Source organism: Dermacentor andersoni, chromosome 2 (assembly GCF_023375885.2).
Source record: "Dermacentor andersoni chromosome 2, qqDerAnde1_hic_scaffold, whole genome shotgun sequence".
NCBI classification, from domain to species: Eukaryota; Metazoa; Arthropoda; class Arachnida; order Ixodida; family Ixodidae; genus Dermacentor; species Dermacentor andersoni.
In genome coordinates, this window is record NC_092815.1 from 200,199,402 (window position 1) to 200,224,507 (window position 25,106).

At 45.5% G+C, this 25,106-nt stretch overlaps 1 protein-coding gene across 1 annotated transcript in view; it reads left to right on the forward strand.

Moving 5' to 3' along the window:
- LOC129387350 (uncharacterized) overlaps positions 1-25,106 on the forward strand; it is a 66,608-nt gene that overhangs the window by 14,589 nt on the left and 26,913 nt on the right. Inside the window, exons 5-7 of the mRNA XM_055076276.2 lie at positions 3,605-3,743; positions 7,426-7,772; positions 8,128-8,998. Coding sequence (XP_054932251.2) covers positions 3,605-3,743; positions 7,426-7,772; positions 8,128-8,998 — 1,357 coding nt within the window. The remainder of the gene's footprint in view (positions 1-3,604; positions 3,744-7,425; positions 7,773-8,127; positions 8,999-25,106) is intronic.

Consider the following 25,106-nt stretch of genomic DNA (forward strand, 5'->3'; position numbering starts at 1 on the left):
GGGCTCTCCCTACCAGCTGCGCCACTGACGTCGCGGACTTTCTCTTGCGTGACATTATCTTGCTTCATGGCGCCCCGCGACAGCTGCTTACTGACCGTGGTCGAAACTTCCTCTCGAAAGTTATCGCTGACATTGTGCGTTCCTGCTCCATTCAACACAAACTGACTACTTCATACCATCCTCAAACCAATGGCCTGACAGAGCGGTTAAACCGTACTCTTACCGATATGCTGGCCAAGTACGTTTCCAAGGACCACCACGACTGGGACATTGCCCTTCCTTACGTAACATTTGCGTACAATTCTTCCCGGCACGACACCGCCGGATTTTCTCCCTTTTATCTACTGTACGGTCGCGAACCTACCTTGCCCCTAGACACGGCACTTCCTCCTGCTGCGGTCTCAACAAGCGAGTATGCGCGCGACGCCATCGCCCTCGCTGACCATGCACGCCAGCTTGCCCGTGCTCGACTGACGGCCTCACAGACCACTCAGCAGTGTCAGTACAACGCCCGCCATCGTGACGTACAGTTTTCACCTGGTGCGCTCGTGCTCCTGTGGTCGCCCTCTCGTCACGTCGGACTTTCAGAGAAGCTCCTTTCGCGATACACAGGGCCCTACCGCGTGCTGCGCCAGGTGACGCCTGTGACTTACGAAATTGCTCCTGTGGCCTCAACCTCGTCCTCTCCTGTGGCATCTAGTGATGTCGTACACGTCAGTAGGCTCAAGGCCTACTACACTGCTTCCGAGTCCGATCTTTAGTCGCTCCGGGACGGCGCTTTTGCAGCCGGGGGTAGTGCTACGGCACAATATGCGCGATCACGAAAGGCCAGCAGTGTGAAGACGACGACGACGATTAGAAGCTAGCGCGGGCTGTTGCCTCTTGGCCAAGCGCAGCGTATTTTCCTTGTAAATATATTTGTACATAGCTTTTCGTCTGCGTCTTCCTACGTAACAATATATTACAGCTTTAACTCGCAGTCGCAAGCTTATGTCAAAATATATATTGCACACCTTTGTGTTTCTCGTTTGTGGAGTACTACGTTTTGGTGGCGAGTGCAAACGATACACTGTGGCTGCTGATTGCAGAAACATGCCACTCCGCCGGTGTGGTCGCAAATGTGTTTAGACCATCGATGCCTTTCACGTGATAAATACTTCATATTTTGTGACCTAAAAATATGAGACTTTATTTTATATCGAAAACATGAGGCATCACGTGCGTATATGCATTTTGCTTTCACATGTGACGCACAATTTCTTTTTTTTTTGTCGCGGATGCGAGCGGGGAAAAAAGTCTCTCGCTTTCGCAGGGTTCCGTGCTATGTATGAAACGGATTACAAGTAATGCGCCATCGGAGGGCGTTTTCGTCGAGGCGAACACAAGACTATCAGTTCCTCTCTCCGTTTTTTGAACGCACGTTCTTCTTTGGCGAGTTCAAACGAATTTCAGGTCCGTGGGATCTGGGTACCTAACCACTTTCGTCACATAAATGAGACAATCTGAGGCGTTCTAGTGCACGTAGGACAACGAAAAAGGCGCGAAGTTGAAGCTTCGAATGAAAACGCCGCACAATGTTAAGTGCAGAGTCAAGTACGGACCAGTAATATTGCGTAATTAAGAAAAAACAAAGGCCGAAATGAAACCCAAGTGTGCTCGCTTAAACTGCGCACGCCTAAACCCAGAAATGGAAGTGTGGTTTTACTAACAAAATAAATTGTGGTCGATCACGAAGGTAGTGCAGTATAATGCAAGCAACAACGACAAAAAAGTATAGGTTAAGTGAAGACTCTATGTAAGAGCAAGATGGTAATAAGCAGGGTAAGGTTGAATACGTAAAGTTAAGTTGAAGCGACAGCGACTAACGTCGAATAAAGAAATATACGGTCTTCTGGGAATCCTCTATTCCTTCCCTAACAACAAACAAGGTTAAACATGGGATAACTAATCGCATAGTGCACTAATACGCCGCGGAGTACATTCTGTTTCTTCGATGTCAACCGCTGCTGACTGGCTTTCCTCTGTGCCTTGCAGCAGCCTGCGCTCCGCTGAGGTAAACGGGCAATCTTGTTTTCTCGCCCGTATTTTCATCAACCGTCAGTTTAGTTATCTAACTCTCGTCTTGTGTGATATCGTGACGGCACCGAAACGCAAATTTGTAAAAGTTTGTATACTTATCACAAGAGGGAGCTGAATGTGTTTATTTTATTTGAAATAATTGGCAAGAAAGACGGCCGTTGGCTTGCGCTTGTGCGAATAATCGGGGTGCAACCATTGCAATCCCTCGAGAGGCAACCGCTGAGCGCTGTTAAGTCAACGCTTTATTGCATTTCATGGCAATAGCGAAAAAAAAATATGTATCGCAAGAAAAAAAGAAAAGCACCAAGAAAGAAAGCAACAAGCAAGTGTATCTGAGCGGGAGTGGCACTGCCCGAAGGAACGCCAAAGCAGGGAGAGAAGATACGATAGTCTCGTCGAGTCTCACCTCTGTCACGTTTAGGACGCCCTATTACGGAGCACTTACCGAGTCGGTGATTGCTCTGATTTCAGCCTCCATGCCACGCGCGACTGTACGCATCAAACTAGGAGCGTGTTCTGCCTGCAGGAAAGCGCGTGCTCCCTCGTTCCTGTACTTGCAAGTATACATTGTCGTGTGTCTCCGCCTGGTTTCCAAAAGCAAGGTGTAAAAAAAAAAAACTAGTTTCAGCCACAATACGAAGCAGTGACGCGATATATGGCGCAACATTGTGTGCAGTAACGCCTTCTCGGTTTATCGAAGTCGTTCTTTCCGGCCGGCTAAGTAGACAAGCGTGTGGAGAGCGTTGCGTACAGCGCCTTTCCGTTGTTTAAGCGATTCAAAATCATACCGTTCATAAGCTATACGAATTTTTCTTAGCCGTAAGATATAAAAAATCCATTTTTCGCAAGGACAACTTCTTGATAGCATTGTCATCCCTCGAAGCAAACTCAACGCCATACTCGTTTCGAAAACACGAACGTTGGACCATTCCCTTTTGCCGTACAGAACATGGTCGACAGATGATGCGTCATGCAGTTCCAAGGTTACTAAATAAATTCATATTTGAACGTTTTTCTCTTGAAACATCTAGTACACAAACTCTAAGAAATCATTTTTTGTAAGCCGCTGTATTCCCTTTGCATTAAAGTCTGACACGAATGACATTTGCATCTCTGTTAACACCTATGCATTGTGTATTAATGAGCATGTACGACGAGTTTATATCCATTGTTCTGAATTTCACTAATAACAATTTTTCTGAATTGTTCCGCTGTATTCCCTTTGCGTTAAAGTGTGATAGGAAGGACATTTTCATCTCTGTGAACACCTATGCATTGTGTATTAATGAGCATGTACCAAGAGTTTATATCGACTGTTCTGAATTTCTTGTATTATATTCTGTTATGTAGTGTGTGTGGATTTTGTACTTTATTTTAAAACTTTTGACCTTGCTGTACGCCATGTAGGGGGGCTCGGGCTTCCTCAAGCGAAAATCGTTCGCTTTTTGCCTGAGCCTACCCACATCATAATGATGTAAATAACTGACTTGACTTGACTTGACTTGTCACTGAATGAACCACGCAGGCAGAAGTACGATTCGTACCAAGACGCGGAGTTCCTGCGTGAAGTGATCTTCTTGGGAGACAAAGGCCGCTTCTCTCACATCAAGCATAGCGGGGTGCGATACAAAATGTCCAAGCTGCTGGTGAAGTGTCGGTCACAGGTGAGGCCCTGTCAGGCCAACTGGCCGTCAGGATGCTGTACCGCGTACTAAACTGTCGCGTCTCTTCACCCCGGAACTTCATGGACTGAATGAACGCAGGAAATATGCGAAACTCATTGCTACGTGTTCCTAGGCTGCTTGAGAGCTAGTAATGCTTTATTTCCGCGTGAATTTTTCAATTTACTAAATTCGAAAAATCTTCTAGTACCCGCGTAGAAGGGAAATTTAATTTTCGCGTTACTGCATGAGAATCCGAAGCAATCACGCAGGCATCTGCCGAAGAACTAGATTAAGACACTTATTAGGATTGCTAGCTGTTCGTCGCAAAACGCGTAAAGTAATATAAATAGAAAAAAAAAGTGATGAGCTGCAATAACATCAGTTAGTGTATCGTACTTGAAATGTGGTAGCAAATACAGTAGGTGTTGTATAATGACTAATGTGTTTGCCACGGCCGACACGTGGCAAACGAAACACGAAGCATGCAGAGCAAAGGCTTTGTACTTCGCCGGCTAGTGGTGCCACCTGGCGTTGGTATTCAGGAAAAGAATGGGCGGGCAAGCAGAGAGCTGCGGTTTTGTACTTATGTCAGGCAGCCGAACGCATACCTGAAGCAATCAAACTCAAATGTCCTTTTAGATGAAGATTGGTATCGGAAAATGTGAACTTCCTGTTTGAGGGTGTTTGCAGTGAGCTCGTTTTGCGCGAGACACTCGACCAGTCATTGGCGCAGTTCGCCACATAAAGACGTGTTATTCCTATCCTAGCGATAACGTTGAACATTTGGTAGCCGGTGGAAAGCGGTCACCAGAGAAAGACAAGCAAGTACACGTGTCAGGATGAACTGTTAACGACGGGGCTAGCAGGTCGCCATTGTCTTGGCTTCGGCTCGACTGTAAAGACACGGCGGGACAAGACTACCCATCAGTATAATCACTCTGAACGAAAGGTCTTCGGTAGCGACCCTTGAACTGTCCTTTTTCCATTTAGAGCACAACGTTTTGTCTACGGGAAACGACGCCAGGCGTGTTGCTTGATTGGGATTTACACAGGGCTACGCAGCAACACACCATGGCCTTGAGATCGCCGGTTAAACCGAGGCCTGGCACAATATCGACTCAAGACATCCGAAGTGTGGAGGAGCTGTCTCCGCGCACTACTAACTCGCAGCGCGATATTTGCGCGCAGTGTATAAGCAGGCATCACGTCACTATAGTCCGATATGCGTGCTTTCAAATTTCCCTATGAAAATTCGGCGTGGCACGTGCCATGGGGGAAGTCCTCGTGCTGGATTATCCGCTGACCGTGCAGGTTCTTCTGGAACAGCTGGGGCAGCGGTGGTTATAGTTACAGTGCACTACGCGAGCCATACACAGAAACTTTAGCTGGAGTTTGCGCGTCCTGCCTTCACATTGTAGGCGCTTGAGCTACGGCCCGCGGAGTAAAAAAAAAAAAAAAAAAAAGAGAGAAGGAAATCAAAGAAAACCTGTTGCCCTCCTAGGGTTCGCTAAGCCGTCATGGGGGAAGCGCGCTCGCAGTCCAGTCCGGTCGTGTTATTCTAGTACAGTCTAGCCGGGTTAAAGAACAAGCGGGGTTTCCTTTTCACGTTCCAGCGGAGCAGCAGGCTTACGTACGCGGGTACATCCGGGTACCAAATGCGCAGCCGTGACACACGCCACCGTGCTTCGCAAACGGTTTGCGTGCAGTCACAGTGCAGCGTACAAGTCGTGGGCGCTTCAGCAAATACCTTGAAACACCAGTTAAGTTTTGTTTGTTCTTTTCTCCTTGAAGTCGACCAAAGTCTCTTCAAGGTGATTATCGGCGTTGATGAAGCAGGAGGCAGGTTGGAGGTAACAAAACTCGAAGATATATTGCAACGGAAATATTTACACAGTCAAATACAGAGTTAGCAAAAGAACACTGATACAAAACACACAAGTAAACAGCGCCTTACTCTTCTACTTTTTCTTAAGTTAGAGCCTAGGACAACTGTCACTACATACGACCAACCGAGTCTCACTGTTCTACCACTATGTGGTTACGGCCCAGACTAGCGTTGCATCGTACAGAGTCTTACTGTTCTATCAGGTTTAGTGATTACAGCCTAGACTGAGGAACAAGCACCTCGTCTCGATTGTTGTAGTCGGAAGAGACAAAGAAAAAGGGCGGTAGGGTCGTTAGCCCATCCCACGGAAGCAGTTGCCAATGAGAGTTGACAGTTTCTTAAGCCACAACCCAAAGGGATGGGCTTACTCTCAAAAGTAAATGCATTGGAAAACAACCCTGTTTTCCTTCTTCCCACAACTTCGTTTCCCTCTCTTATTTCCACGTGGTCAGTGACGGCCTCGGCAAATACGCCAGGCACGCACGATTTATTGCGGCCACCTCGCACTTCAGCGGCGTTTCTAGCCAACAGGGGGCTCGGGCGCTGGTGCCCCAACACCGCGTGCCGCAGTCCCCCTCAAGGTCTTTCCGTGTAGAAAAATAATGACCGCTGGCGGCATTCGGACTCGGTGTTCTTAAACGAAGTTCTCCGAACGCGGCCTCCGCATGCGCACCGCGCCCCTCTCTACGCCGCGCACTGCAAGTTGTAACACGACACCAAGCGGGCTCTCCTCAGCGCTCAAAACAAGATGCACGTGGCTGCCGCCCGAATGCGTAGGGGCGTGAACCCCCCCGCTCCGTACGCGCAACGCGTGGTCAACATTGTTAGCAGCTGCGTCTCTAACCAGCAGGGGACTCGGGAGCCGGCGCCACAACGTCGCGTATACCACCGTCCCACTCGAGGTTTGTCCGCGTGGCCCTATTATGACCATCGGCGGAATGTCAACACAGCGCGCGTAAGAGCAAGTTCTCCGAATTCGTTTTCCGCCTTCGCACCGCGCCCCCCACCCCTCAAAAACAGAAACGGTTGCTGCCCGACGCGCTGGGGGGTGGACGCCTCCCCATTCACAAAACACATGGGCAACTCGCGGCACTACAAAAGTATGTACAAAACAATCATGCAGCCCTACACCGTCCATTCTGCATGCTCGAGAGATGAGCGGCCTAACAACACCGTTGGCACACGATGTTTGCAGCGTGAAAGTAGAAAATTGCTCACTCCTTTACGCCTCCTCTCCTCTGCGTGCATGCAGTAAAAAGTTGCAGGGGAAGGGTGGGTGCAGCATGCGAATGCAGCATCTTTGGCCATAGGAAGAAGCAGAACGTGCGTAAACCGGACGTTCTGGGTACTGGCTGCTCATAAAAAAAAAGAAAACAGTGATGTAGTGTTATGTATTTGTTTGTTTATTGAAATAACTTCGCTGAAGTACTGTCTGGGCCCGAAGCTAGGTATTAACGAAAGGACTGAACGTAGTATAGTGACAAATAACAAACGTGGAGCAGTGAAAGTTGACGTATTGTCGTACGGCTGAGCACTTTCAAGCTTGCATTGTCCGGAACGGTGGCGATGGATGCAGGCAAGTGGTCCCAAACCAGACTTATTTCGGGATAATGGAATCCCGGTATAACTTTGATCGACAAGACTGTACACCAACGTTTAGGCGGTGATAACAAATACCACATGTTCAACGGGCGTATTGCAAGCTGTTCACTTAAAGGGCGATCGAAGATATACGCTTTATGAAAAATACACCTGAGATACAGCTAGTAACAAGAGCGGTGGGTGCCGATTGCACAGGAAAGCGACGAGAGATCGATGACGACGATCCTCGAGAAACTGGGACTGCCGTGGCCCACGACGACGCCGTCCACCGAGCTGGAGATGCTGGACATTCTGGTGGGCGCCTCGCTCGACTACAGCTTGCCCCTGCTGTGGGCCTTTGCTGTGGGCCGCCACCCGCGCAAGAACCGGCAGAACGCCGTCTACGTCCTACTGGACGGCACGACCAGCATTTGGTTCCGCCACGTACGCGGCATGGCCAAGCGCAAGAAGATATTCAACTTCCTGCGACGGTGTGCCGAGAACATTGGAGGCAAGGGCCAGTCGTACGACAGCATGATACGCATCCTGCTTCGCACGCATACGTGAGTAACTCGGCTGCCGATGAGCCACGCTCGTTATGTTGATTTTGCTTTCGCGTGCCGTGCTTACACGCTACTGTGCCAAACTCCAAAGAGAATAATAGATCGTTGAACGATGCAAGTACGTAATCCACGCAATAAACCGCAGTCGGCAGAAAATGGAAATGCTGCACCGTTCATGCACGAATTTCACCGGGCTGAACGCACGGAAGTTTTTCCTATCCTTGCCAAATGAATAAAATTAACGCACACCGTGGGTGTCACTAGACTAGATATATATTTACTAAATTTTCATAAAGGGCAGTGCGAAATTGTTCCGTGATCTACTTAACGGCTGACAACGTCGAACAAATTGCAGGGAAATAGAGCGGGCCCTGAAGTACCACTTCGAGATCAACCAGCCGGAGTTTATGAACTTCAGCGACGTCATGCTGCGAGTGGCCGTAAACCGCCACCTACCGGACGAATCGCAGCAGTGGCCCGACGACGAAATAGTGTGCATGCAGCGTGCCGCATTCATCGGCTTCCGGCAGCGGCACCTGGCCGACGCAAGCAAGGCAGCCGCCTTCAAGTTGTACGCCGGAGCCTACCTGGTCTGGTACCTGGCCCCCTACACGTCGCCCTATCTCACACATTCGCTCATGGCAGACCTGGGTGAGCGTGAGCAAGAATGGGACTTCGTTCGCCGGCGCTGCTCGAGCCTCGTGCAGAACGCGCTAACGCTAGCCTTCTGGAAAGCCAGGCAGGACAAGGTCCATCGGTTGGAGAAGACGGTCGCGTTCGAGACGTACATGTCTCTGCGCAATGCCTTGAAGTCCCTTGTGTACCAATACGACGATGCCGTGGCCGAGCACATGTCCGACTTCATCGAGACCCTCTCGTTGAACGTCTACAACATGTCGCTCGGATGGGACGTGCTGGAGAGGATTTACCGGCCCATGCCGGCCGTGAATGGAATGTTCATGGATATGTACAGTACACTGGAGGCGTACAAATCGAACCTACTGCGGCGATACATTCGGAGGCCCAATAGCAGCTACGTGTACGTGCCGCAGTTGTTCGAGGTGCGCCCCTACCGACTGCTCGCGGCTCGAGAGATATACGTGCCAATCACGAACCAGCTGTGGCCGCTCTTCGACGTGAGGTACCCGCTGCCGGTGCTCATGGCTAGCTTTGGATGGCAGGCTGCGCGCGGTCTCATCGAGATGATTTACTACACCTACTTCGTGGTAAGTGTCACTCGGCAACTTTGTCGCGATTATGTTGCGAAGCGTCTTCCACGTGAACGTGGGCGCGATTTGCATGACGATGCGAAGCGGCAGTAACAAAAACGTCCGACTAATGAAACGTAAAAATAATAATGGTAAACAACGACAAGGCACCTTGCACGTACGCTATGATCCGGCCTGTGATGAGGCTGAAATGTAACAACTCGTGTGTGTGTACTCTCATTCACAGTATTTGTGTACGGCGCGTCATTTTTCTCCGCTGTCATCGAAAGTCCGGCGTTCTACGGCACGCTATACAATGACATTTAAAAAAAAATATTTAATAAAATCGGGCGCCCGTCAATCTTACGAAAGAATCTGAATTGAGGCGCTACGTTTCTTTGTAGGAATGTGCGATTTTAGAAGAAAGCTCACATTCGATGTGTAATAAAGACGCGGCTGAATTTCGTTCATAATTGCGACAAACACACAGTTTATCTTCTGAATTCATCAGCAAGAAACGAAACGCTGAATCTGAGGTCGCGTTGCATACTGCGACACAGCGACCCGCAACAGGGACGAGCAAAAAGATGAAAGAAAAATGAATGAAGCACGGAACAGACTCATCCCTGTTTGAATATGATCCTGTTACACTATGAACTGTTAACAACTTGCCTAATGTACCATTCTAATAAGCTTGTATTGCGAACGAGACGCGCGGACATAAGAGACTTTTAAGCGCGATAGTGTGATTGTCAAATATCAAGAGGACTGCTGAGTAGACCATAAATGTGACTGCTTCGGCTTTTCTAGCGATCACATTTACGGTCTGCTCAGCAGTATGATCCGACTAGCCCAGCAACATGTACTCCTAGCAAGAGCAACTCGTGCACGCCCATTAATAAACGCATCAAATCTTCAGTTCGTCATCTGCGCCCGCAGCACACCCTAGGCTTTGCGCTCAATCACCTTAGGGACTCTTATCATTTCTCTCGGATACATTGACCCTTGCGTTTGCCTGATGCCGATCTGCTACATGTCTGTGACATTTGGCCATCTACCCACAAGATTGGCACAGCCACGCCAGCAAGGTGGATATTCCAAAACGTTCGGGCAAAACTACTTCTCGAGTAATGTCGCAATTGGTGACCTTAAGATTTCTTTAAAATTAGAATTCTACTAGGTTTACGTGATTTGCTTCTGCTCATTACTGGTGAAGCATTGTAGTGCGATTAGCATTCTTAATGTACATCATTCACTTTCCTGGGACTGATTATCTATCTATCTATCTATCTATCTATCTATCTATCTATCTATCTATCTATCTATCTATCTATCTATCTATCTATCTATCTATATATCTATCTATCTATCTATCTATCTATCTATCTATCTATCTATCTATCTATCTATCTATCTATCTATCTATCTATCTATCTATCTATCTATCTATCTATCTATCTATCTATCTATCTATCTATCTATCTATCTATCTATCTATCTATCTATCTGTCTGTCTGTCTGTCTGTCTGTCTGTCTGTCTGTCTGTCTGTCTGTCTGTCTGTCTGTCTGTCTGTCTGTCTGTCTGTCTGTCTGTCTGTCTGTCTGTCTGTCTGTCTGTGTCCGTCCGTCCGTCCATTCGTTCGTTCATATCAGGAAGCTGATACTTATGCTTGATTTCATTACCACCTCATAACAACATGCATCCGACCACATGGAAATGGGCAGCAGTCCAACAAGTAGCCCAAAAGTTTCGTTGCTTCGAAAAAGGTGCATGTCACTGTTCGGCACGAATGTATACACACACACACACACACACACACACACACACACACACACACACACACACACACACACACACACACACACACGCACACACACACACACACACACATATATATATATATATATATATATATATATATATATATATATATATATATATAGAAGCATTACGTGGTTGTTAATTGGCCGGCCGCACTGCTGAATTTTACCACCCTTGTCTTCACAGCGGTAAAGACAAGCGTGGTAAAGTTCAGCAGTGCGGCCGGCCAATTAGCCATCACGTGCGTGCAGCAAGCGCTCCGATCGTGATGCAGATGCTTACATCTCTATTCCACGTCTCAAGTTCACGTACAAACCTCCGCGCTTATCCTGTCTTTCCAAGGCCAGCGACAAGTTGTTCCATCATCCTTCAAAACCAGAATTTCCACTTATTGTATAGAGTCCCCCTGCTCTTTGTAACGCCCCACGTGAGATTCAGAGTATTCAAATAAATAAATAAGAGAAATTCAGTTAATCCATTCTTACGCAGTTTTTACGATTGCTATCGCGATCGTTACGTAAACAAAACGCCAACGGCACGTCAAGCTTAAGCGACACGGTTAATCACTACGAGCGCGCGACAGAGTCAATTTTGAAAAACTCTCATCATTAAAAAAAAATGCGACCACGTGCGAACGAGCTTATGAGCGCACACGTTTCGTCATTACGAAGCTCAGAGGTGAAGTTGACCTTAAGACCATACTAGCGTGCATCCGTTCGCGTCTAAATAAGCAGAAGTCTAAAAAGTCGCCCAGATGTTTCGTTATCACGACAACGTACACGACACTGTTAGCTAGAAACAATACAAGCCTCAAATACACGCGTGGTTAAATTCAGCAACGAGACTGGCCATCACGGGCAGCAAATTCGCAGATCGCGATACAAAAGCCAACAAAAGCTATGTTATTCCGAACGAACGCAGTTTTACGATTACTTGGGTAATAGCGCTTACGCAAACAATAGGCCAACAGCACACGTAGCGATGTTTAAGCGACACGGTTATCACTACGAGCGTGTGAGAGTAACAGCCAACTGAAAAAAAAAATGTTTGACTGTTACGTGCTGAAAAGTACCACCACTTGCGAACGAGCCATTAAGTCGGCGCAAATGTTTCATTCGTCACAGACAGCTGAGGAGTAAACTCCACTTGATGTCACCACCATACTAGCATCCGACCACGTGTAAGTAGGCAGACGTCTAACAAGTAGCCCAAAAGCTTTGTTATTCCAAGAAACGTGCCTGACAGTGTTTGCCAAGAACAATATAGCAGTCCCAAAGGCAGGCGTGTTAAAATTCAGCAGCGCGGACGACCCTAATGTGTAGCAAGTACCCCGACCGCGATAGAAATGCATAGAAAATATCAGCTATTCCAACCTTACCCAGTTGTACGATTGCTCTCGGAATCGCGTTTGCGAAAAGAAAAAGCAAACGAAGCTTAAGCAAGGCTACGTCGGAAAGTGAGTGTCGAGAATAGTTAATATTATTATTAGTATATTTGTTGTTATTGGCCACTGCTCAGGAAAGACACAACGATAACTCTGGCGGACCCATCCTGTGGGCTACATGGGAGTTGACGGTTCTAAAGTTTCGCATTCAGAAATTTCTTTTTGGCGGACCTCAGCGCTGTGCAGAAACAATATAGGACATAGTAAGCTCCGAAGTTGGCAGAAAAGTAGTACGATGCGACCAGACGCAGGACCACGGAGGGTCAATCACCAATCGATGTTATCGTCACCGCACGTACAATGCCCGTCATTCGATTACACGCAGACACGACGAAACCTTAAATGAAAAAAATTGCAGGGCTGCTAACAGAAAAGCACTGACTTCATGAATTGTCACTTACCTCTTGTAGGCCTAAAGGCTGTTTCACATGCTGCGACTGCAACGACGAAAATCGGTGCTGTCGCACGCGTCGTAATGCGATTTTTAGAGGGCTCATTTCACATGATTGCGATTTCAACAATGCGACTGGTGCGACGCCCAGGGTTGCTTACTGCCAGGTTTCGTGGCACACGCTGCATAATTCTTTTATTGTAGTGAATGAAACGTTTACACTACAATATTATTGACTTCTCTTGATTAGAAACAAATAATATGTACGTTTACTAATTTAAAAACGTTAGTTAAGATTTGTCTTGGGGTGCGCGACGGCGGTTTCTGTAGTTCAGTGCGATATCACGCACGTAAACAGCTGTTCGCAGGTGGTTCAGCGATTCTTTATTCTATGGTTCAGCGCTGTGTGTTGTCCTATCTACCTTCTATGACCGTTTCGTTCTGCCTGCGCTACAACAATCTACAAGATGGCCTATCGACAAGTTCATATAGCTACCCTCACCGCTTATGCAGTATTCGGAATTCGGCTGCCACGAAGTTGTCGTGTCAGCCCAACAAGATCCTCGTGCTACCCGTGCTCGGCGTCAGCTCCTGGAGAAATGATGCGTGTATATTGCCCGTAATTGCGCTTATGTGGTGCCTGCTCCTAGCCATACTCCTGCGCCAAAAGCAACAAGAAGCACCAACCCGAAAGCCCGCGTGTGCCCCTGAACGAAGCCTCAAATGATCCGTGTGACTACTGGACGTGGAATGAAAATTGTGTTGGGAAATTCAACCTTAGCGCTAGCCTGGTTCATCCATCGCCGTACTTGCGCTGCGAATATATATATGGGAGCCCTCTCTAACCATTTCTAAAGGCACAAAAGCCGACGCATCAAATGTTTCGAGCAGTTACCATCACTATTGTAGAAACCTGTACGTTGTAACACAGCATTATAAAAGACACGGTTCTCGTGCACTTTGTGTCTCGCGCTGGTAGTATACTCGGAACTTCTAACAAGAAGACCATATCAATACGCGCTATTCATAATGCAGGATCGTAGGCCCACGGCAGGTGCACTTGCCGTAGAATTTTTCGGCTTTCTGCTCAGCCTCGCACGCCGCTCACGGTTAGCCTGTTTTGTGGAAATAAATATTATTATTATATTATTAATGTTTTAAAACATTATAGTTCCTTCGCTGTAATTTATAGCAATCATCCAGATTTCTTAAGCTAGTCATGCATTTAACATGTATTAGATCAACATTGTTACGACATGCTTATGGGAGTCATTTCAAACTAGGTTGCTCAGCCAGAGAAAGTACAAATGCAAGTCTGAATGTTTATTCCAATTTAATATTCCTAAACAGATGATAGTGGCAGAATTTTATGCCTGCTTGCACTTCCTGCAATTCAATGTTCAGAGCTGGAAAAACCGATCCCTTTTCTTGCTGTCGAAAGGCTGATTCAATGTCGATAGCAAGCTATAATTATTCATTTCGAGAGTGTTAAGCAATTACTATATCTCTAAGCTTATCAATGCGTTTTTGTTCCACGAACACAGTTAAGTTTTCATTCTCCCTCTCATTGACAGCCATGGAATGAAACTTCACTTTCATAAGTATCGGGATGCAAACATTCTGGAGTTTGTCCTGAGCATTTGTCTGCATCCTATAGTGTGCATGTTTGTATCAAGTTCTGGTGTTGCAATCGCAGTGATCTACGCATATTGTTATATTGCAACAAATTTATTTAACTTTGTTTTCAAACCTGCAATGTGGCCATGCAGTAACGACCACAATAATAAGCAAAAAAAAAAAAAAAATAAGCTGCAGATGCAGTGTACGTGTTGGAATCTATGCGAAGTGAAGTTTTTGTCAAGTGGTCAATTAAATGCTGTTAAAGTAACTGCAATAGATACAATTTGTCTTATTTTCAACATCCAACATGTCATCTTTTGCAAGGTTTGCTTAGGCACCGCATAGGTCAGAACCTTAATGCCATGTAATCTTTATGCATTACACTGTTCACGAACCATACCGAAATGCAAACGGCAGTTAATGTAGGTGCACGCTGCGAGACATCAACACAGTGACGTTTGTTGAGCAAGGAATGGTGCGAGGTGTATGCAGATGAATGAATGATGTGCTTATGTACTTATTTATTTATATACCTCGCAGGCTGCAAGGTTGGAGTATTATGCAAGGGGGAATAAAAAAGTTGTTACAAAAGCAAGAAGGGCACAACATTAAGAAAAAAAAAACAGCAATAAAAGCAGTACCAATACATTGCACCAACTAGCCCAACGTGTTTTACTGGCACAACATTATACAATACTTAACAACCAATAACAGAAAAAGTTACTGCCCATGCAGCCTGTACAGACGGTAAACCAGCGAAGCTAAAATGTGCGGCCCCGGTGTTTATCACTGGGTTAATTCCAATGGTTTATTCAGGTCTTTTTATATTATTGGTTATGTCTGTGTTTTTTAATGAGGTTATGCACATGTTTGGCTTAGGTTTATCACATTGTTTATTTGGAATGCCACACATTGCACTTTGCAAGATTACCATCATGGAAAGTGCAATGAGTGGTTTATTGTGTTAATCCAGGGAGTCCATCAAAGTCTTTCTGAATTATGTTACGCACTTGTGTTTTGTAATGCGTTAATCATAATGTTTGACTCAGTTATGCACTGTAATTACCAAGTGACACACCGGGGCTGCACATTTCATTTAATTAAATACAGGGACACATTTTCGAACCTATTGGGAAGTCGGAGAGAGACTGCTGCACGCGCGCTCTGCTGCTATAGAGAAACGACGTCACTATCGGTCTAGCCAATGGCCCACCACACCTTTGCTGCGAGATAATAATGATATCATGATCTTGTCTTAACCCCATCTCCCTCTGTGTCCCTTCCCTGCAATAATGCGCAGATAAATGTATGTTTGAAATGCATAAGCATTTCTGTGTCTACCCAACAAGAAATTTCTCCGTCCATCATGCAAGGTGAATGCAATGGCTCACACCCCCTTAAACAATGGCTCATACCCCTACAGTAGGGTTTTTGGGATCGGACCAAGAATGAACACCTTTCTGCTAGAGACCAAGACAATCATGAGGTGTATTAACAAATGAAAGTTATTTGAACATGCCGAGTAAATGCTGGTCGACAAGCAATAAATCGAATTTACACAAAAAGCAGACGCAAGATCTGATGTGTGTCCATACAGATCCCAACAGGAAACGGATCCATCTCTGAAAGCGTAACAGCGGCCATGCTGACACAAGATTCTCCGAGTGTCTTTGCATCTACAGCTTCCATGATTTCTCTAGGCAGCCGATCTCCACAGAATGCTAGCTTCTTCCTTTATAATGCACTCTCCACATCTGAGCGTGCATTGTAGAGGAAGAAGCTAGCATTCTGTGCAGATCGGCTGCCTAGAGAAATAACGGAAGCTGTAGATCTAAAAATGCTGGGAGAATCTTGTAAGCACGGCCTCCGTTAGAAATGAATGCGTTTCCTGTCACGAAACGCACGTGAATTTTTGCTTCTCCTTTTTATGTATGTTCAGTCTATTGCTTGTCAGCAAGCATTTACTCGGTGTGTACATTAAACTTTTGGTTGTTAGATCATCTCGATTTTCTTATTTGTCCTATGTGTTCTCTGGTGCCATTTGCAGCCAGGCTATTCGTTTTTTTAGACTGCAACAAGTCACGTTAATGGCCCTCTTGATACCTTATAAAACCTTTTATTTGGCCAATGTAGCAAGAATGTACAGTGTGAAGCAGTAAGAACAGGGTATGCTAACTTCTAACTAAAAGGTTTAATGTGAAAATACAGTGGTGTATAAAGGTTACGACAAAGTAGTACAGCAATAAAGCCTGATAAAGACTAGTGCTTGATAAAACCAAACATAAAAGCAGGAAAGGGAGAAAATACATATATATAAGTCCAGGTAAAAAAAAAACATTGTGATCACCAAGTGCGCATGTGGCTACCTTCCAGGAAACTCATTTTTTTCCGATGGCATGGAATTGGAAGAATGTGCTTGCACAAGCAAGCTGTCAGCCTGTCTATTGGAATAACAACAGTGTTTCTTGAAAGGTGCTGGCATGCAGGATTGGCAATGGTAATAATTTTTTCCTGCACTTGGAATTTTTCTCTATTTTCTCTCTGTAGCATTTTTATTTGTTTGGCTGAATCAAGCGCCAATTTTTATCTATCCTTCAAAGATGTCTTTCTTTTTCTGGGGAAAACTCGGGGAAGGCAGGAGATGGAAATTCAAGACGATGAGCAACATGAGAACAAGGTGAAAGTAGGAGCCAACTTTTCCACACGTGGACCTTGAAGAAGACAAGTCCACTTGTCGAAACGTTGGCTCCTGCTTTCATCTTGTTCTCGTTTTGCTCATCGTCCTTTTTTTTTCTGGTAATTTATATAATTCGCCACATTTTTACAAATTCACCTCAGTTGAAAGCTAGTCCTCATCCATATCTAGTGTCATCCTGTTGATACTGCGTCATGCTATGCACTCTTGCAACTTTGTGTGTGTGTGTGCGTGTGTGTGTGCACACGCGTGGATTTGGATGTGAGATTGGGCCCTTGGGCAGAGGTATCATTCTTCTCCTGTGCAGCCTTATGAATTCATTAACTATTGTGCAACAGAAATGCGATGGGCAGGAACGAAGTGAACACACAGAGCGCTTCGTTCTTGTCTGTTGTCTATCTGTTGCACTTTAGTTAATAATGAATACACACAAACTCATCTAGTTTTCAGTTAATATGTCGGGCTTATAAGCCCGCTTGTGTCCTGGAATATCTGCATGGCTATGTATCCTGTAATTTAATTTCTGGCCATGTGCTTACAAGTCGCGTGTCAATCTCCTGATTTTCCTGACAATCTTGTGTGATGTGCAGGCCCAGACAGTTTCTGGCGAATCCATGTAGGGTGTTGTGCAGGGTGTAATCTGCACTACGAGTGCTGCTTTGATTGCTTTCAGTTCAGCTTTTCTAGGTGTAGGATGACCTGGAATAGTACTCACTTATATGGAGTTTAGCTTTATGTAGTGTCATACTACTGTTACACTGCTATTGCCAGATCAGTGTACTATATGTGCCTTATGTTTGCTTGCATCTTCATGATTAGCAACCTCCTCTGTGTGTTTGGCAGTTGCATATAGTCTCCTGGCCTAATTGTTTGCCCCCATATTCCACGGTATTGGCTTGTTGTGTTTCATGTTCAGGTACTCCCGAGGTTGTGTTTCTGAAGGGAGGGGTAGTCGTCTTTGCATCTCATATGCTAGTTGGCATAGTATCTTGGGACGAGGTTCTGAGCTCTTGAGACAAAGAATTTGTGCTGCAGGCTGCAACTCTACTCTGTCTAGGTGCTTGCTTGTTTGCTCTTTCTCATAGAGATCTTCAAGCATGGTAAAGTTTGAAAGACCTGTTATTACTACCCGATGCCTGTATTCGATGAGTTGTCTTCTTTGTGTGCTGCTGGTAATTCATACCGTACCATACCTTGGACACAAGCACAGCATCTGCGGTTTTCTATAGTATCCACTCGTCCACCCCGATTATTTCGATATTATTCTTTTCACCAGGTGTGGAAGTTGCTACCAGGCATTGCATAATTGTTTCACCCACGTGCTGGCTCAGCCGTCATGGGCTTACACTAGCTGAGGATTTGTGGATGTTGACTCGCGGGCATATTTGTCCTGCTATGTGGATCACAATGTGCAATCTGGGGTAGTTCTTGATTCTAGTCTTTCTTTTTTTTCCGACGTCGATATAAGCTGACTTATCAGAAAGCGAGAGGCCTGACTGGCCAAGAAAGTCTGCAGTGTTGTCAAGGGCTTGTTGCATCATTCTTGATTTCTGTATAAGATAGCTTTCCCATAGACTGTAATACACCATAGGCTGTAGTGTTTCTTGTAGTATGCCCGTGTTGTTGGTGTGTGTGTCGGCCAAATGTACCTCCAACTTTCACCTGGAGTTTTCTGTCTTTCAGAAAGTTACTGTTTAAGTGCTCTACCAGAAATGTTTTTGCTCATCGTTCCTCTTATTAGAGCAGCATGAGGTACTGCTGTTAAAAGCCTCTTCACTCTCTTCATTCTTTCATAAGCGCTATTACACAATGTGCTGCAATAAAGTTTCTGCTGCTTATGGCCCACTCATACCTGCCAGAAGGGACAACTCTTGAAAAAGGTTTGCTTTGTGCTATGTGTGCGATGTAGTATGAGCATTCATGCCTTGACATTTACACATCTGTAGAACCAGCTTCGTGACAGAGTACTTGCTATACCTGATCATGCTTATTTGTGCAGTGCTGTTGAACAATACATATTGATGCAATGAATATTTACACACTCGAATTATCACGAAAGATGGTTGTTTTACAATTCTGCCCTTTGCTTTCTATTGATGTTAGATTTTGCATAAGCATGCCCCCTATGCAATAGTATATTGAAGTGTAAGGGTTCAATAAAAGGTGATCAACTAAATCTAAGTGCAAGAGCTTTTTTTTTCACCTATGACTCCCATCGAAATGCGACTTCCATGGCTGACAAATCAACCCCTCGCCTTGTGTTAGCAGCAGAATGCTATAGCCGCAGTGGCAGGTGAACAAATTGAAGAACAATATTTGTCTATAATTTTTTTTCTTGCCTGTATGTAAGTAAAGTTTGGAATAAGTTTGTAATTGCAAAAAAAGCCCAGTTTGTGGTCTTTTATTGAATAAACCACATTGTGTATAATTGAAATACCGAAATTTATTCTAAAATCCTCGGGTGATATATGTTCTTGCAAGTAGCATGGTATTTCATTACTTATAAAGATGGTAATCGCAGCGAATATCGTTATATGGGTTTACATACTAATATATGTGATCACAAACTTATTAGAAACTTACTAGAAACATGTAAGGCATGAATGTTTTGGCACACTTGATCAGCTGTGAACGTGCAAGAACTGCTTGTACTGGCTGACTTCACTGCACAGTTTTGACTTACTTTTCTTCAGCGTGTCGTTTTATACTGTTTTATCCCCACAAGAACAGGCCGTTTGCCAGCTTTTCGCATTGTTGCACGCGTTCTACATAATTGTGCAGGAGGGTACGTTGTCACTGTGCCACTATAGCAAGCAATTTACTTAATCCACTAGCTGTACAGTTAATTACCTTGCAGAGCAAGTGTTCATACAGATGCAGTAAGGATACAAAGTCCGCAACATAGTAAATGTTTATTGGTTCCTGTGCAAGAAAAAAAATTCTCCAGAGAAGAGGTGCAACTTAACGTGCATGTAATATTTTATTCAAGCCACGGATTTAATGCTATCGTAGCAAATTAATTACGATAGCCTACACTTTTGCTCTGTCAAATTTAATAAGAGGCAAGATAAGCTTTCAAGACGCATCAGGAAATTCATGCTTGAAAACCGACAAGAAAATGCAACTGAACGGTACCGCGTTCAGCGCAACGTTGAAACTTCGGGTACTTTGCTTTGTCATTTGCCCTTGCCGAGTTTGAAATAATTCAAGCTGCTCCGTAAGCGCGATTTTCGCATGCTACTCAACAAAAGAAAATTGTGACGACCTCGTCGTCTGCTGGGGATCGAACACCTCCTAGCACTGACAACTCGCAAAGGCGTACGAAGCAAACGTGAAAATGTACTTTAGTTGCTGCGTAACGTGTCAACAAACGTACATAAATGGGAGAATCGAATATGCGGTACAAGTTTTTTATTCTCCCTTCGCGTACGTACCGAATTCGACGATCCACGTCTCCGCGCATTGCACTTGTCATGCGAGACGCCATTTTCCAAAACAAACCGGCGAAATAGCTCCGTTGACAGCTCTCCGCGCAATTTCGACGGAAAATCGCAGCGATCGGTGCGACTGTGCGACCAACCGGTTGGTCGCAGCCGAAAATCGGGGGGTCGGCACTGCGACTGCGATTTTCATCGCAAACGACGGAAATCGCACTTCCGGTGCGACGAAAATCGCATCATGTGAACCAGGCTTAATACGTACAGGCACCGCAGAGATGGAGTTTCAAAGCGCACGACGAAAACGTTCACCTGGAATTGGCAAACGTTCACGCTGGAACTCATGAGCACATGACATGACTACCACTTTCAGAGAAAACCCTCAGAGTGAGCGCGAGCGCACCAACCTTTAGGCATTCCGAGCCTACAGAGAAGGGCGAAGAGATTCAATAAAACAGCGGCGTTAAGTCATGTGATCGACTACGCGCAAGTCAACGCAAAGTGTGCATGCAACAGAGAGTGGCGATTAGACTGGGTAAAGGCAGTCACTGCTCTGTCCTGCGGTAATGGTTGCAGTCGTTGCAGAGGTTGCAGCACAGAACACCTATGGTTGCAGTACTCGGCTTTCTCGATATGTTCGGAGAGCTTAGGAGCGTAAAACACGATTGATTCGGTTAAGCCTTGCGGTAGGTGGTAATGCGTGGTAATGCGCAGCTTTTCCGGCGTTCTGCCTACCGCTCTGTGACGTTTCCTCCCGATATGCTTGTGCAGTTTTGGTCGTTCATTGCAGCTTCTTCATTTATTGTCTGCATTAGAAGTTTGATCCTGAGTGCAACAACCTCATGTTGCTGGATGACATGTCTTTTCGGAAGATAGTGCGCTGAAGGCAGCCATGGAAGAGACTAGCACCCCGCGATATGATCACGTAATACGTGTTGAAGTGTGTGTTGGTCCCACATATGTCCGCTATGGGACATCCAGTTCAAAACATTGTTTGGACATCTATAGAATTAAAGTTGTGTGGATTTATTTAGATCCCAGTTCAATCGGGTCGATGTCCGAAGAATGTCTTAAATGGGACATTCCAAAATTAATGTGCTCATGTTATCCACCGGACGTCCTAACCGGTACTTGGACGTACGGGTCTAATCGGGATGTCCACAGGTTATTCGTGGTCCAATGGATTTTTGACCTTAGGCAACCATCTCGACCCTCAAATAGCAAGGCGCTTCCCTTCCTGTTAGCCTACGAATTTTGCCTTCTATTTTCTTTTTTCGCATTCTTGTAAATCTCCATGGTATTCTTTGTTTTCTTTATTTGCATCTAATTGGCTGTCTCTGTTTCCCTCACTTTCTTTCTGACTCCTGGTTGTCTATTTACACTTTCAATTACCGTGTACCTGGTTGCCAACTTTCTTGACCTCTTCCTTCATTCCGTCAAGCTATGATCTGTCGGAGCATCTAGATATGTATTGATCGCAAATACTTTTCAAGATGGGGCCCCTCGGCCGCCGCTGCAGTAGAGCGCTCCCTGTCCCTCTCTTCCCTTCCATCCTCCTAGTGTTATGTACGCAATGGAACACGGTGCGCTTCCTCCCCGCTTTCCTCTCTTGCGCGTACGATACTGCGCCGCCATCGTCGGCTTACTCTCGCAAGCTTTCACTCGCACATACAGCATACGGCGCGCAGCTACGATGTTATCACCCTTGGGCTTTATACGACGCATCACGGCGACGGCGACGTGATATTCGACGTTGATTGTGACGTGAAATTTTATTTCCGCTTTTGCGGGCCTTTCCACGCACGTGGCTGTCAACTTCATACACTTCGGACCTTGTAAGCACGTATGTTGGTCTCCGTTCGCGCCAAATCCCGGTCGAGAAAGGCCACAAGCACAATTTGCCCACGGCTTCAGCAGGAAATGAAGAACAGGGAACACAAGGTGTGTAAATTGGCAGTCATGTCGCTGTGCGTATTGCAGCAGCAGGTGCTTACCTTGGGTGACTGTTTCACATTGCAACTGACCAGACCGCCAAATCCGAGAAACAACGCAGCGACCACTGCTATGTGGGACAGCAGTGAAACCAAACTCTGCAATCAATCACTACCTCGTGCAAAAGTCAAGGCTATCGAACAGGAAGAGCGACCCTCAACAAGACTAGGAATGAGGAATCAAATATAGGAATAAGAAAACTCGCGTGTAGAAGAAAGAAAAGCCACTTTGCTCTTCAATCGTTGAAGGTCAAAACCACTGAGAAAAGTAAAATTTTACGTTGCAGACGGTGCAAAGAAGAATGGAAAACATCCGATGCTGCATCAGTTATTTCAGGAGAGGAATCGCACATGGCCGCGAACACTAGGAAATACTGCTACAGATACGCTACTGTGCTACTAAAGAGTGACTCGTAATAAGGATGAGCAAAGAACCGGTTGATCTTATGTTTCGATGAGGAAGAAGGATGACCTTGAACAAAAATGGGGAATGAAAAGCTTGCTTTCAAATAAAAGAAATCTTGTCCTTGAATACACCAATAGAATAATTTGGCAAAGCTAGGATGCTGATTAAGGAAAGGAAACCCAAAACCACAAGACGATGAAGCAGAAAAGAGAGAAGTATTACGCTTATTTTTGCGAGATGCCCTGACAGCTACCTACAGGGCTTTTTCAATTTTCTCTTGGCAGCAGATTCAGGCCTTTTTCCAAGCTGAAATCTTGTTTTTTAAACCAAAGGTACCAAAGAAGCCGAGGATAGGCGTAGAGCTGCAGAAATTTCTGTTTGTAGTCTGCACTGCAAAATGGCAGATCGCCGGTCTCCTCTGCCATGATACAGAACAATTCACGTGGTAACGCCTTAATGATGTGCAATAAAATATATTGCGTGTGTAAATTTGTCCTCTATCCTCACGTCATACTGATACGATGGCTTAATCGACACATTTAAATGGCAGAGGGCCTTTTCCTTTATTTCAACTGTTTTAAACATAATAAATAGTTTGGTAGGTCTTTAGAGGTTCTGGCTACTTTCCGTAAGGAGGTCGTGGCATGAGCAGCGCTGCCCCTTCTTTAGGAATGTTTATGTCAAATACCCATACACTTAGTAAAACATGTTGGACTCCAGCATATCACTTGCTTCTTCACTACTTTCAGCCGGCCCTTCTAAAGGCATCACTAGAGGTGCTAGGTGCCCCTACTGTCGCTCTGCTCAGGTTAGGCAGTGGAAGTGTCTGAAGTTCCGTTAGAACACGCCTTTCCATCTCGCAGTTGTTGTTTCCAGAAAGCTTTCAAAGCTTCGATACAACAATGCGCCTGAGTGCCACAGGAAACTGATGGTGATTTGGAGTTTGTTTTGCAAACGTGCTGCTGCCGATGAGCCCGAAGATATATCCTCAAGGGGATCCCGATTCAGCCGCCGCGTCAACAAGGCTACTGGAGGTTTTGCCGCAGCAACAAGATTTCGCTTTCGCGTTGATAGGCCAATAAATATAGTTGTAGGTTGGAGACGGCAACTGAACTTCCAGGAATTAATCCAAAGCCTTTCAAAACTCAATGTGTTCTGTGAACACAATGTGTCTCACAGGCGTGCCTCATTTTCCGCTTTTTTGTGCGTCGTGTAGTTCAAGGCATTGAGCAGCTTGTCTATTCGTTCTACAATGCTGCCTGTGTGTGTCGCAGTAGGAGGTAAAACGTTAAAAGCAATGAATTAAGGTCTGAAATGCTAATTACACACTGTTACGTGAAGCGGTATGAGCCTTCGAATAGAAGATGAAGAAGCGCAGGAACCTGGGTTCAGGAGAAGAGAAGAGGGAAGTTAGAATAAAATATCAGACAAGATGGACGCCAGTTCCATAGCAATACTTTCCGTCTATTGTGTCCTTTAACTAGGAACGCTACATTACGTAATACTTGCGGGGCAAATTTCAGCACCCTGTTGCCGAAAGGAGTTTTTGTACAAATTACGGTCTGATTTTGGTAGGTACTTATATTTCGGAAGATGAGAAGACTCGTACATTTCGAGTATGTGTTAGGATGAAGTAACATCCTCGCCACTGTGGAGGTCATATTTCCGCGAGTCCATAGCAGATTGCAACAAGTACAGTGGGTCAAAAATAAAGTATATTTTTGCCCGATGCATGTAAAAAAAAAAGGATCCTGTGGGCTGTCCCAACTGCAGAATTGCTGCTAGTTTGATTGCATATCAGTGCTTTTCCATAGAGACCATAGTCTTTCCGCTTGCTTACTAGCTCTCTCAGTAAACTCAAGACGGATGTAGAATCAGCCATACCTTCACCTGTCATAAAAGCTACAGGCTGGAGCCCCCGCTTCGCTCTTTCTGACACCAGAAAAAAAGAGTGCTGTGTATGCTACTTGACCAGACCTTTCAATGCCGCTGTCGACATGACCGCCATCATGCTTTGAACAATATTCCAGGTTTCGTTTTAGAGAAATTTCGCCAAAGATGAGGACTCTTGCCCTGTCCATCAGATACCGATTTCTTTGGTTGTTTCATTGACGAAATCCAGGGTCTCTAACATCAACCCAGGTTTGAGTGATATTGCCGATACCCAGGGTTTTAACACTTTTATTATTTGAAGGCTCAGCGTTTTTTCCAGGTGTTTGGGCTAGTGAAATAGTGGTTAAGGGTGAACTGACGGAACCCTTTTGGCCAACGTCGTCCGTGCTTTGGTTACAGGTGCATGTGAACACGAATAATTTCTAGG